We start from the raw sequence: 14,603 nt of genomic DNA, 5'->3' as shown, positions 1-14,603 counted from the left end.
CGCTCCAAGCGTATGTGGGGGATTCCGGCCCGCCTGGCGCATCAGGGCGGCCAGAGGGCGGGGCGGGGGAGAAGTGGCGGACGTGGACCGCCAATAGGCGTGAGGGAAGAGCTGACAGGCACGTGGCTCGTCCAATGGGAGGGCGGTGGCTGTTAAAAGGGCTGGCAACCCGGAGGGGCGAGTTGGGCGCAGGTGAGTAGTTCGCGCGGCTCCCCGGGGACCCGGGCAGGGCGGGGAGCGGGCCCGACCGGCCGCAGGGCGGGAGCAGCTGCAGCTGCTCCCCCCGTGGGGCCGCAGCCAGTGTGGGGTGCGGGCAGCTGCTGGCCTCTTTGTAGGGGGAGAGCGGTGGGGCTCCGCCGCTGTCAGCCCCCGAGGGCGTTGAGGTGGTTGCCCGCCGTCGTCCTGCGGGGAGACCCCCCATCCCCCCTCCCCTCCTCCCGGGAGGGGCGCAGGGCCCCGCCGGCAAGTAGCCCGCGGCTGACGGTAGCGGGCCCACCTGCTCCCCGGGGCTCGGCGCGGCGGGGGCCCCGGTACGTGGCCGCCCTCCCGGAGCGGGCCCAGCGGCGCTCGGTGCCGTGCTGGCCGAGGCAGCCGGCCGTGTCGTCCTTTGTTGCCTTCCTCGGCCTCCCCAAAGGGCTCCGTGCGCCTCCTGGCGGGGCCAGCCCGGCCCTGGGGGTGGGCCTGGCGGCACCCCCGCAGGACGCGGCTCCCTGCGCGGAGGTGAGGGTGCCACCCGCTCGTGGCAGTCGCTGTTTCAGGGTAAGGGGAGCATTCGACTGATGAATCTGTAGATTCAACAGCCGGGATCCCCAGCTGCGGTCCATCCTCGGTGTCTCCTCTTTGCATCGCTCGATGAGCCCTTCAGGTGTTGCCGGCCCCCCGTAGCGCTCCCCTGCCCCGGGCAGCGGCTCCGTGCGGGGCGGGGCCGCCCGCGGCAGCACCCGCCGCCTCCCGCGCTGGAGCCGCTGGTAGTACAAAAGCGTAAGTTGTTCCGAGGCGAGCTAGCCAGCCGTCATGAACAGGTACAAAGCTTTCCAGAAAGCCCTAGGCTTCAGTATCATGCGAAAATGCTCAGACTCTCAAATTCTGTTTAAAAAAAAAAAAATGCATATAGCAGGGCCTCCTGTTTTAAAGCTGTTCCGTTTTGTATTTTTCCCCCAATTGTAAGCTCTGGAAGCTAAAAAAAAAAAAACCGCCCCCAAAAAAGGCAAAGCATCAAGACTTCATACTTTAAAAAAAAAAAAAAAAAAACCGTGATTTTTCTAGAGGACAATTCAAATTTGATGCTTGCAACAATCCTTCATCCTGGGGAATTATTCAGAGGTGTTTGTTTTCTGGGGTTTTTTTGCTTGCTTGCCTATTTTGTGGGTTTTTTGGTTTGTGGGTTTTTGTTGGCCCAGCACGTGGTGTGAGCAAAGGAGATGTATGCATAGAGGCAGAATGTGAATGCCTCTGTCATTAAGTACATCAAAGTTGTTCAATGTATGTGTGCTCTGTATGTTTATGGAGTGTTCAGTTAAGTTTTGTGATACTTGTTTTGTTTCAACCCTGACCAATAGTTTGTGTTTCTTTAGCCCAGTGTTGAAGACCTTCTTGACTATAGGTTCCTTCCGGCCTGACAGGGTTGCATCAAACTATGTTTGACAGCTCTGTGTTGCCTTTTGGAGAAGACCTTTGAAGTCTTTTTGTTACCATATGATCAGAATTGTTGCTTTTTTTCCTCTAGCCAGCACTTTGCATTTCTACCCAAACTGTAAAAATATGCATTTTGCATTTACAGCTAGCACCACGCCATATGATGGGTGCGTGGCTGGTCACATAATGGGCTGTTTGTGTCCTCTGTTATTTCCCAGGAACTTCTGTCACTTGACCAGACTGTAGCTATTCCCTGTCAGGTAACTGATGTCTCTGGTCATGTACCAGAAGTATTTTTGGTCATATAGTTGATGAAGGAATTTTTTTTTCTTGCAGATGCCTTCTCTTACCTTCCTAGTGATGTAAGTGGCTCAATCTAACCAAATGGGTTTTTTTCTTATCTCTACTCTTGCTTCCACATACTTTTTCTGAGTGAACTGAGTCCCATCTTCCCAGTTGGTGCACTCGGCAAGTAATACTTGCTGTGGAATGCTCTGCTGAAGACACTAAAATGTGTAGCGAGCTATGGTTCTGATTTCAGAAAAACTGTAGTGTTTGTCTACTGGGTTTTTTTTTCCAAATGTTGTATGCATTTCATGTTTTAGACTTCATATCAAAGCAAAACTTAAACATGCTCTATGTCATGTTTTTGTAAATTCTGCTTCTCAAAATGGTGATAGAGTTGGGGGTTTTTTTTCCATCTAGAATGTGTACAAATCCTAGCTTATTACGAGTGTTGTCCCTTTTATACTTTGTGCATGGAATTGTTCATTTTTCTGCATTAAAGAGTAATAACCTGGCAACTATGTAGAAATGTCAGAAAAGAGAATATCCCAAACCTCAGCTTTAGTTGGATAATTATGCTTTTTAGTTAATACATCAGAAAGGTACCCAGTCTCACAGTGGAGGTTGATCAAACTTTTGGGGAGTCAATATACTGTTAAGACAATGCATTAACAGCCATTTGCATTAATAAGAAATGAATGGTCTTTAATGAGGCAATATGCTTTCAAAAATGAAAGAGTGAGAAAAGGTAAATGTCCTTACTAACTGGAAGTTAGTAATGAGTTTTAAAATGGGTGGTAGGCTTTGCTGCTGTTTTGCTGGGAAATTCAGGGGCTTGTATCAGACATCATCTGGTATAAAAATAGAAGTCTAAAGGAAAATTTTACATAGTAAAGGAATTGGATGCCAGCAGTTCCCAAGTTAGTATTACAATTCTTAAAGGTTATTGTTTGCCTTATTGCATAAAATCCAAAAGTAAGATGAGGCACTTAACAAAGAGTGGCTGAGGAGATCAGACAGGTGATGCACAAGACCTGTGCAAGGAGCAGTGAGACTGATCCACATGGTGACTTGACATCTGTGTGTTTTAACTCTTAATCTTCTCTGGAGCTAAGGTGAAAGCTTGGCATTGTTGTCAGCATTCATGCAGAATTAGAAAGTCCCATTGATGAAAACTTGATTTGAAAACCCAATATTTTTTTTCTTGTGATTATGCCCACTTTACCCTGCTGTGCTAGTGCTGAGGAGTGTAGGTAAGGCCAGGGTAAATAGAGATACCATGTAAGTCTCTGAAATCCTCTCGTTCCCTGTTACTGGGGAATGACCAGAACCTTATTCATCCCAGCTGCGGCCAAGTAAAAGACTTAGCCAGTGTATGACTTGAGATGAAAATGGCTGCTGTTCAGCAGAAGTCTGATATTTAGATACCTTTAAGAGACAATTAAGTAGTACTTTGAAGTGTTTGACATCCAGCTCTCAAATACTTCAGAAAGTTTGACCCATTTTTCCATCGTTAGCAAAGTACTTTATATTCACTGAAGTACATGCTTAAAATCAAATGTGAAATTCTACTGATTTCATTAAAAAGAAGTATAACCTTGTAAACGAAGGTTCTGTGTCTTGGTAGTGACAAGTCAGAAATACCATAGTTCTTGTGAAACTTGTATATTAGAATTCCATGTAATTCTTTCTACCTGGAAGACCAACTCAAAATGATTACCTCCAAATCTTTCACACACGCTCCCCATTCTGAAAACAGGGAAGTGCAAATGTGTGTGTTTCTAAAGCCAGCATGAAGGTAGGAGTAATTGGTCATTCCCCAGTAACCAGGAATCGCAGCATCATCTATATATTTATCAGTCTTGAATAACTGCCTTATTAACAGTGAAGCTTCTGAAGGTGCTCTTAATTTGTTTGGTGTGCAGGTAATTTTTCTGAAATTTACCTGCTTGGTAACTTAAAAAGTTAAGAAAAAACCCCAAACTTATGCAAGATAAACTTTGATACATAGGTCAAGAAATTCAATTGCTGTAATAATATAAAAGCACTAATGTAATTTGCATTGGAAAAGCACAGCAAGTACCAAATTTATTTACTGTCAGAGGAGTAAATATGATGCTGCTCCCTTGAAAGCCCAAGTGTACCTTTTTGTGGTAAACTTATAATAATGATGGTTGAGGGAGCTGCTAAAAGATAGATAAAGGGTCTCTAGAAAAATTTTATGTAAGTCTAGCAGACACAGTGCTGTGTTCTGGTATAAATCTCACTTTTGAAACTGCAGCTTTTTTTTTTAAGTACTGGTCATCAAGTTAAGGGTCTACATTAAAATAGTAGGTTATATTATTTCTTTTAACTAATTCCCTTTTCTCAAAAGTAATTAATACTTTATTTTCAGAAGGGCAGGAAGTTTCATGCACCGGTTTTAGTCTGAGGGGTCAGAAGTGCCAGGTAACTGCATGGTTGTGGTCCATGCTGGTACACAACACTTTATGTAGTTGGTTTCTTCTTGGGACTCCATTTTGCATATATGCTAGCTACTAAACATTGGAAGTGAATTGAATCACAGTGAGGGCAGTATGTTAATGAGGAAAAGCAGTAAACCAGTTTCCTAAATGCAGCATTTAAAACCATGTTTGATGCCAGCATGCTTATGTGTTAAGTGTGAAAGAATGTTGCTTGATGTGGAAGGCTTTTCAAGTGAACCACTTATTTACAGTCAATAGTGCATAGGAGATGAAGAATGATGTCTAAACTATCATATGCATTATCTCTCAAATGGAGAGTTTTTCTGTAATGTGTTCATGCTTATGTTTTAACCAAGTTGAGGAGAATAACACAGCAAAAAAGTACTTAGTAATTTAACAGTTCTGTATAGCTGGGGGGTGTGTGGAAGGGTGAGGGTTGGGGGTGGTATTTAAGGATTAAGTCCATTAGTCAGTAGCAATCGAATGTATCATCTGCAAGGCATTTGCTTCAGGTGGACAAAAAGTCTATACTAGATTAATAGTGAACAAACACAACAGCTTGAAACTGTAAGTACTGTATAGTGAATTATTGGCCTACTTGGTTTAAAGCTTTTTAAACCTACCTAAAGTGGCAGGTAACATCATGCAAAAGAAAGTTCAAAATAAATCCTAAGTTGGACCATTACCAAGCAGTCTGTGACCAAGAACCATTTTTTTCAGTCTCTGCTTTGAGTTTTGAGGTTCTTTTTGGTAATGGGGCCTAATAGATTCATCACTGCATTAATAGTCTCATGTTTCTCCCACTCAAAATTTCCACTTTGTGTACAGAGTTGTGCACAATCTGTCAGGTGTATTATGGGGTTTAGCTTTCTCTTCAGCATCAGGCACAGGACCAGCTATTTCTGAGGGTAGGGGACTGGATGAACCTTCAACCTCACCTAACATGAGGTGTTTTGCAGTGTGAGGATAAAGAGGGCTTTACCATGGGCATGTAGTGACTTACTCCTAAATCTATTTTTTGTTAAAACACATCTAACACATGACACTTGTTTGAACTAGTGGTTGTTTTCAGACATGCAGCAGGATTGCTCCAGTTCTTTTTGTGATTGTCAGATCTTATAAAGCTTCAACTTTTCATATTAATCTACTTTTTTTTTTTTTTTTTTTTTAATGGATGGAAGCAGTGTCTCATTTAAAATGTGTCTCAGGAATTTCAGCCTCCTCAACATTTTATGGTTTTTGAAATAATGATATAACAATTTTAGCTTCTTTTGGAAATACTTTAACATTTAAACTGAAATGTGTATGTAAAATTTCAGCCTTAAGCAAATTCTGACTGGCAAAACTCTTTAAGAGTGGTTATTTATTATAATTAAATATTAATTTTTTATAATGGAGATATCAACTAAACCTTAGTGGTTTGTGACATTTTTGTGGATATATTAATGGATTTATAGTTCATATCAGATTAGAGAAGGTATTTATAGCTACTTTATATTGAGAGTTTAACAAAATGGTTTTCTTCTATTGAATGAACGATCAGTTCAAAATATGCATTCCTTACATGATGACTTAGGAGTTGAGTTCGTTAAATGAAAATATACAGTGTATACCTTGGAGATTTATGTTGTTTGCTTTTTTTCTCTTAGGAAGCCTGACAAATAGGAAAATACTACAAAGTGAAGAGAAAATTCACTTCACAAGAACTGAGCTCTGCTTTCATTGGTTTTTAAATTTTGTTTGTATTAATAACTGATTAGTGTCAGACCATCTCTGTAGTCTACTGTAGTGAAATTGTTAGGTTAAAGCTGGAAAAAATGAAACAATTAAAAAGAAAAAGAAAAAGCAATTTTAGCGTTCAGGAAACTCAAACTCTCCTTAAGGAAATCAGAAAAAGGAGAGAAGTACTCTTTTCAAAACAACTTAATACAACAATTAATGAGATGAAACGGAAAGCTTGGGAGGAAATAGCAGAGTGTGTAAATGCTGTAGGTGAAGGAGAGCAAAGAACAGGGACAGAAGTGAAAAGGCGATACCTTGACTGGAGAGCACTCATGAAGAGAAAACGTCTGAATTCAAACATCAAAGTAGTGGGTGCTGGGTTTCACCTTCCTTCATCCAATTTAGATGACTCTCTCAATGAAGACATGGATGAGAAAATGGGATTTGCAATTGAATCTAGTTTTGAATGGCAAAATATCACTGACTTCAGAGAAGCCGGTGGATCTTTAACAGAAATCAAAGTAGAAGAGGAAGAGGAGGATCCGCAGAATTTTGAAGTGAGTGACTAACATACATTAGCTATATGCAATATGGGCGTTGTTTCATTTCAGCATAAGGCTTTTTGCTGTGTTCCTTCACAGCATGTTGCTGTTTTTTCTGAATGTGTGAATTAAAGAAACTGTAGAAACAAATATGTTTCAGAGAGATGGTATTCAAATCTAGCAACTTGCAATTGTGTGTAAGGTCTTGGCTGTTGATTATGAAATTGATATCCCTCAACTTTGAATATGTATTTGCACATATATTTTCCATTTGTGTGTGCCACAGATAATTATTTCAGTCAGTAGAATTAAAATATGCTGTTGAAGGAAGCTGGTTATTTTAGTTCTTAGGCTGTCTGGATGGTTGAATGGGGAAGAGAAATGTACCTCTTTAACAAATGAAAGTATATGTTACCTGCAGGTTCAGAAATAAATGGAATACATAAAGAGATAAGAATACTGCTTGCAATTCTTAAAATGAACCCATAGGAATGAAAATATTATTTAAGTCAGTCAACCATTCCTGTCTGTCAGAATTTTAGTGTGAATTTGACAAGTCGTTTTGGATCCTGTAGGCAGGTTGTTACTCTTGGTACTACGATGACTGTCCTGGGGTAGGCAGCCAGCTGGAGTGAAGTCAAATGTTTGGATAATTTTGTAGTACCTGTACAGATACGTAGTTGGCATTTCAGAAAGGGGTGCTCAAAGAGTTTTGGTTTGTTGGGGTTTTTTTGTTTGTCTTTTTTCTTTTGGGGGTGGAGGGGCAACTCCTGTCTTATCTCAATTGAGGTGTGTGCTGGGAAGAAATGAGCATAAGCTGTTAAATGGTAGTGAGACTACTGTCTGACAACTGCTGAAGAACAGTGTCTGCTCTGATGCTGGAGGACTGGGAGTGGCTCTCATTGTTCTAAGATTTTTCTGAACCCATATCTTCCTCAGTTTGCCTTTCTTTTGCAGCATACTTAGTGGGAGGCAGTTATCCCTTGTGTACTATGAATTTGTAGCACATAAGGGCTATAACTCTGTGAGTTGTTAGTCTGCCAAAAGCAAGGGTCCTAACCACCTAGTCATCTGTGTCACAAATAGCTTTACAGCAGATGTGATTATACAAACATTGGTTAAACAAGTCCTGTTTACTGACCCACAATACAGTTTGAAGGGTTAGTGCATGTGAAAAATATTAAGTGCTTTTTAGAAATTGAATCCTCAAGTTAGTGAAGGCTGAGTTTGCTTGCATACCCCATAGCCTGTGGATCCAGCTGCTCTGATAAGTAATTGGTTGCAACAAATTCCTAGTGGCTTACATAAATGTTACTCAGCTATATGAAAAGTAAGACAAACATACTTTTTTAGATCCAGTTTTCCATCAGTGGTTTTGAATGGTCTATAATATCTACTGTGCAGTATTTTCTGTATGTTCTTGCGTGTCCACTGACAAGCTGTTTTTCTGTTTTTCAGTACCAGGTATTAACTTCAGATAAGTGTGTTTCTGTACCTGTTTAATGGTAGCAAACAGTCTTTTGATCTAACATGGTTATTTCACAGCATGTGAGGTAAACAGTTCTGAGTAGCTTTTAAGATTAAAAAAACAATATGTTCTTTTCAGTCAAACTGTGTGTAACAAATTTTTTTCTGGCGTAAAGACTGGAATGTAATTCTTGTCTATTGCGTTCCTCTTTGCAGTTTCCCATTGAGGAAGAAGAAGAAATTTTGTCATCAGTTCTGCCAGATTCAAAAAAGGAAAATGACCTACCAGACTTCCCCCACATTGAAGAGTTTGGAAATCTAAGCTCTGCTCAAGCTAGGCTAGCCTATGAAGATTCTCACTTGCTTATAAATCTGGAGAAGCAGAAGGTGGAGCTGGAGAAGCAGCGACTAGATATTGAAGCTGAAAGGTTGCAAGTGGAGAAGGAGCGCCTGCAAATTGAAAAAGAACGGTTGCGGCATGTTGATTTGGAGCGCGAGAGACTTCAGATTGAGAAGGAGCGACTTCAGATTGAATGGGAGAAACTCAGGCTAGAGACTCTGCATGCTGAAAAACCTGCCCTGGAAAATGACCTCACCCAAACAGAAAAACCCATCATGCAGCCTCTGGATCTAGAAACTGAAAAATTAAAACTTGAAAAAGAACGTTTGCAGTTAGAGAAGGAGAGGCTGCAGTTCTTGAAGTTTGAGTCGGAGAAGCTGCAGATTGAGAAGGAACGCTTGCAAGTGGAGAAGGAACGCCTTCGAATTCAGAGAGAGGGTCACTTGCAGTGAACATCCTGACAGAAATGTCAACAGTAGTGTTTCGATGTTTGTAAAATAGAGGTAGTTCTTAATACTGAAACTGTCCTAGAGGCTTAACATTCTTCTGTTCAGAGTTGAATGTTGATGTTAAACTGAGAAAGAAAAAAAGAATGGTGCTCAATATGTCAGTGTGCCTACATAAATGAGCTTATGTGTGAAATTGCTTTTCAGTGTATCAGAACTAAGTGTTATATTCTCTTGTCTTCAGTATTGTGTTGTATTAGTTTGGTGTCCTCTCAGACACACTGAGAAGAATCAAGGCTGAACCTTTTACTTTTTTCACTGTACTAACAGTAAGGAAATATCAGAATAAATCGACATATGTTGGAGGACATGGTGCTGATTATAACCCACACAATAAATAAATATAACTTAGACAGAACACAATAATGAATCAATCGCATCATGACACTGTGTTAAACTTCCCCTTTTTGCCACCCCCATAATTTGAAAAAAAGAGTTCTAGAATTATCTAAAAGTACAAGTTAAATTCATTGCGGTTCTGTTTACTGTTGTTCCATGGCTTGAACTGAGTTGCAGTGCAGAAAATAGTATTCATCCTTTCATGTGTTCATATACTTCAACCCTACCTACTATAAGCTGGGCTGCTGGTTGCACCAGGTCATTAATATGGAATATAGCACCTGTCTTAGTATAGCATAGGGACTTAGTGGTTGATCAGGCCTGCTATCTGGATGATCTGTGATGATCCCCTGAAGTAAATTGCTAGACCTGGTTTGTTCCTTGAAAGACAGTAGTTGGTGAGCACAGACTAAGGAGCCCTGAGCTTGAACGTAACACTCTTGATGTTAGTTCTGCTTGTCCAGTACTGAGGTTATGTCTGTGAGGCAGCCAGAAGAGGATTTCATGGCTGACCTCATACAGCATGTTTTAATTGGAGAAACAGAAATGGTCAGTGCTAAAGGCTCTCAGTATTTTGTATTCATTTAAAATAATTATTAAAAAAAAAAAAAAAAAACACGCAGGGAGGCTTTCTATTATTTCTTAAATGTTTAAATCCCAACTGAGCCAGATTTTATGTTTTTCATCTTTCTGCCAGTTAGCTTCTCTTGTGTTGACTCCATTTGGAACAAGACTGAGAATACTGAATCTGATTATATGTTGAGTGACTTATGTGGATCCTTGTGCAAGTAAATATATTTATACCATGACAGGATTACTTTTATTCTGCAAAGATGTTATTTTTTTATTACTGAAACAAGTGTGCTTCTACAGTGGAAATAAATTTGACTACTACAATCCAAAATTGTTCTTGAGACTCTGTTCACAGAGAAACAGGGCTACATATGCAGAGAAACCTGGATACTTGGCACTGCAGGACCCCAGAGCTGCCGGTACCTGTATTCACTGGGTAGTGAATCAGAGAGATGAGGCACATCAGAGTAGGACTTCAGCCAACCAGCCCTTACTTGAAAAAGGGAGAAGGAAGGAGACACAAGCCAGCTGGATAGAAATGCCCCAGAGGGGACTGTATGTGAGATTCACTTTCCTGAATGTGCTGGTTCGGCTCTGGCTGGAGGTCAGGTGCCCACCAAAGCCGCTCCATCGCTCCCTCCTCAGCTGGGCTGGGAAGAGAACTACGAGGAAAGGCTCCTGGGTGGAGGTACGGGCAGGGAGAGATGGCTCTGCAGTGACCGTCACGGGCAGAACTGGCTCGGCTCGGGGAAATTAATTAATTACCAATCAAATCAGAGTAGGATAATAAGAAATAAAACCAAATCTTAAAACACCTTCTCCCCACCCCTTCCTCCTTACCGGGCGCAACTTCACTCCCGGTTCTCTGTTACTCCGGGGGACAGGGAATGGGGGCCGCGGTCGGTGCCGCCCCCGCCGTCCCGGCCGCTCCTGCCCCTCGGGGGAGGGTCCTCACCCCCTGCCCGGCCCCGGCGCGGGGTCCCCCCCACGGCAGGCGGGTCCCCCCCACGGGAGGCAGCTCCCCACGGGCTGCTCCAGCGGGAGCCCTTCCCAGGGGCTGCAGTTCCTCACCCCCGGCCCCAGCGCGGGCCCCGCCGCGGGGCGCAGCCCCTCAGGCCCGGCCGGCCCCGGCGCGGCCCCCGCGGGGTCCCCGGCCCTGCCCGCAGCCCGGCCCCGGCCCGGGCTCCTCCCCGCGGGGCCACGGGCCCTGCCCGGAGCCGGCCCCGGCGCGGCCCCCGCGGGCCCCGGCCCCCTGCGGGCACCCCCTGCCCGGGCTGCGGGGGGGAGCTGCTCCCCCGCGGGCTCCGTGGGCTGAGGGCACGGCCTGCCCCGCCGGGGCTGCCCTGCCCTGCCCTTCCCCGCGGGCTGCCGGGGAGCCTCTGCTGCGGCGCCCGGAGCCCCCCCGGCCTCCTCCGGCCCGGCCCGGCCCGGCCCTGCCCCGGGGGGCTGCGGGGCTGCCGCTCGCCCCTCCCGGCCCCCCTCGCTGCCGCCGCTGTTCCCCCCCGCGGGGGTTTTTCCCCTTCTCAGCCCCTTCTCCCCGCGGCGCTGCCCCCGCGGCTGCGGGGCTCGGCCTCGGCCAGCGGCGGGCCCGGCCTGGAGCCGGGGGGCAGCGGCTCTGCCGGCCGGGGGGAGCTGCCCGCAGCGGCGCGCAGCCCCCGCTGCCAACACCTGGCCACGCAGACCCGGTACACTGAAATAAAGGGGCGCATTTTCAGCTCCCTGATACGTTTCAAACACATTTATATTAAAACCAGCTTTCTGTTGTTTGTAGAAATTACTTCTCTTTCCCCTGTCAAACATAAGAGAGGCAGAACTCGGGAAGTTTGTCGGGGTTGCCTAGTGTGTAAAGCATTTACCCAGACAGCGGAATAACCTGGGTTTCATGATCACTGTATCCTGGGTGACCAGCTTCCTAGATAACTACCCTGACAGCCAAACAGGGTGAGTATGAGCAAGGGGCAGCACAGCAGCTGTGGCAGCCAGGGAGCCTTCCTGGGGGTGTCTGGAAGGACCCTTGGCCGGGAAGGGGCAGCTGTGGAGCCTGGCTCCTGTTCCGGCAGGAGTTACGCTGCTGCTTCATACCCGCACTTCTGCCTTTGTATTTTACTCCCATGGAATGACTTAACCATTAGGATAATAGTCTGTATTTTACATGGGACATCTTGGGAATTTTGCCCCGAGAGCATTAAAGGTTTGGGGGAAAAATAAATAGATAAATCTGAACCATTTCTGACTTGTGAGTTGGTTTAGAAATTTGAACGCTTCTCCAAATGTGAACGGAGCCGTATGTAAACAAATATTTCTTCTAACAACTGTTCAGCCTCCTAGGGAAATGATGCATCCTTTGTTTATACAAAACCTTTTGGAAAATACTGAATGATGAAATTAAGTTTCGTCATAAATCTTTGAAAATACAGTTTCAACATAAAATTTAGAGAAAATTACAGAGTTTAATACATCAGTTTTATAGCTTGCTTTTTTCATACCAAAATTGCAGTCATTTTGCAGTAATTTGAATTTAAATGTCATATCTTTAAATACTATCTGCATTCTCTTAAACTTTAATTGCTTGATTTACCAACCTGTGACCCTGACAGCAAAGACCTAAAGGCAAGATTTTGACCATGTCAATGTCACCGAAATCAGGACACAGGTGTAAATCAGTTCTTTCATTAGCAAGGGAGAGATTTTGGACTCCTGCTTAAAAGAAGGGTCTGTCATTGTAATGAGTGACGTTTCCAGACTGGGAAGAGTTTTAAGACAAGTGGGAAACCACATACATATGGAGGAAGAGGCAAGTATTTAGAGAAAGGAGAGGGGTGAAGATCAAACATTTAGTAAGGGAGGAGGCGAGTGAAGCTGATAATAGGTAAAAGGGAGTACTGGAAATATCCCCAGTGGTCATTGCAAACTGCTTTATCAAGGTTGTGCCTGATGCCCTGATGTCTGATCTCATGGCTCTGTGGACCCCCATGGGAATGTATGGACAGGGAAGGTGAGGGGCGAAGCGCAGCCTGAGGTGAGCAGGCAGCTTCACAGCTGCTGTGAAAGGCAGCGGGCTCAGGCGCCCTGTGCATGCCGTGTGGTTCCCTGTGCTGCAGCAGGAACATGCACCATGACCTTCAGAAATGCCATTATGGCCACTACACCTTGAAGGGTTTTCTACCCAGTAATTCTAGCCAGAAGGCCAAATATCAAAGGTAAATTAAAGGCTACTTCAGAGAGTTTCTCACTGTCTGTTATTAGTGATAGGTGCCACCAATTTGTGCCTAGCTAAGACATTAATGAAGAAAAGCAGAGTGCATCCAGGTGTTTTTGCAATGACGTTTGGAGGCAGACTGGCTAATGCTTAACTGTTCTAACAACAGCCAGGGAAGGTCACAGGGTAAGTAAAAAGGTCATAGGGTAGGTAAATGTAAATGTGGTCCCCAAGAACAGCCCAGGACAAACAGCAGCCACGCTTGAGAAAGCACGGTAGGATCCAGAAGCAACTTTATTTTGTTGATTAAGGGGGCCTGTGTTATTTCTAGGCCATTTAGAGCAACTTTCACTGTGCGTAGAGAGATGCTGCAAGCAATGTATACACAAGGCATGAAACATTTATTTATTAAGACAAAGAAGAGGTGGTTAGGATTTAATAAAGTCGTAGACTAAGCATTAATATCCTCATCACCTCAAGGTATCTTTTCTAGCCAGGCAGGCATCAGCCGGGAGAAGAAGGGTTTATCATCTCTGGTTTTATCAGCTTTTTGGTGATGTTGAGTTGCCATCTTCTTTTTTTTTTTTTTTCTTTTTTTTTGTTTTGGTATTTCTTAATCTTTCCATGTCAGTATATTCCCCACCCCCCCTCTTAAATCATTGAAGTGTCACTGACACCTATCGCAACAATCCCACCTCCATCTGTAGTTTTACCTTATTTTGCTTGACTCTTTTCTACAAACTTTCTAAGCTTTTTCTCACAGTCATCATGATTTTCCCATCAGTATGAGCCAAAGCTAGGCAGCCAGGCTGTGTTGGACCCTGGATTAGAGATGTATCGGGGAGGCTACATGTTTACCTGCAGAGTTGATTTGGCCCACCCTATCAATCTCCCTGATAACGGTCCAGGAGGTCTCACATAGTGGTGATACTAGTCAGAAAAACCTGGCATGGGTGAAGCAATTCTCCAGCACTGTTGTGCTTTATACCCAGCTAGTAAGTAGGTACCAAGCAGCTGCTGGCTCACTCTCCCCCTGCCCCTGCGGTGGCATGGGGAAGAGAATTGAAAAAAAGGAAAAATGTGTGTTGATATAAGAACAGTTTAATAATTGAAATCAAGTAGTAGTAGTAACACCACCACGACCACCCCACCCCCCCACCCCCCCCCCCCAATAACAATAATTGTAATGAAGGGGAGAGGGAGAGGAAGGAATAAAACCTCAGGGGAAAAATACCACCCCAAGCGATGCACAGTACAAGTGCTCACCACCCACTGACTAATACCCAGCCAGTCCCCAAGCAGCAATCAGCCCCTCCCGGCCAACTCCCCCCAGTTTATATACTGAGCATGACGTTCTATGGTATGGAATATCCCTTTGGCTAGTTCAGGTCAGCTGCCCTGACTGTGCTCCCTCCCGGCTTCTTGTGCACCTGCTCCATGGCAGAGCACGGGGAACTGAAAGTCCTGGATTCAGTGAGCGCTGCCTAGCAGCAACCAAAGCATCAGTGTCTTACCAACGCTATTTTTTCT

At 44.4% G+C, this 14,603-nt stretch overlaps 1 protein-coding gene across 1 annotated transcript; it reads left to right on the top strand.

Annotated features, from left to right (window-relative positions):
- The first annotated feature begins 198 nt into the window (after positions 1 to 198).
- Positions 199 to 10,205, top strand: MSANTD4 (Myb/SANT DNA binding domain containing 4 with coiled-coils). Its single transcript, XM_080377092.1, has 2 exons — positions 199 to 6,664; positions 8,333 to 10,205. The coding sequence occupies exons 1-2, from the start codon at positions 6,203 to 6,205 to the stop codon at positions 8,906 to 8,908; spliced, it is 1,038 nt and encodes a 345-aa protein (XP_080233218.1). The 5' UTR covers positions 199 to 6,202; the 3' UTR covers positions 8,909 to 10,205.
- The last annotated feature ends 4,398 nt before the right edge of the window (positions 10,206 to 14,603 follow it).

This window comes from Falco punctatus (assembly GCF_963210335.1).
Source record: "Falco punctatus genome assembly, chromosome: 2".
NCBI classification, from domain to species: Eukaryota; Metazoa; Chordata; class Aves; order Falconiformes; family Falconidae; genus Falco; species Falco punctatus.
Note: the sequence above shows the minus strand (reverse complement) of the source record. Positions and strands in the feature narration are given on the sequence as shown.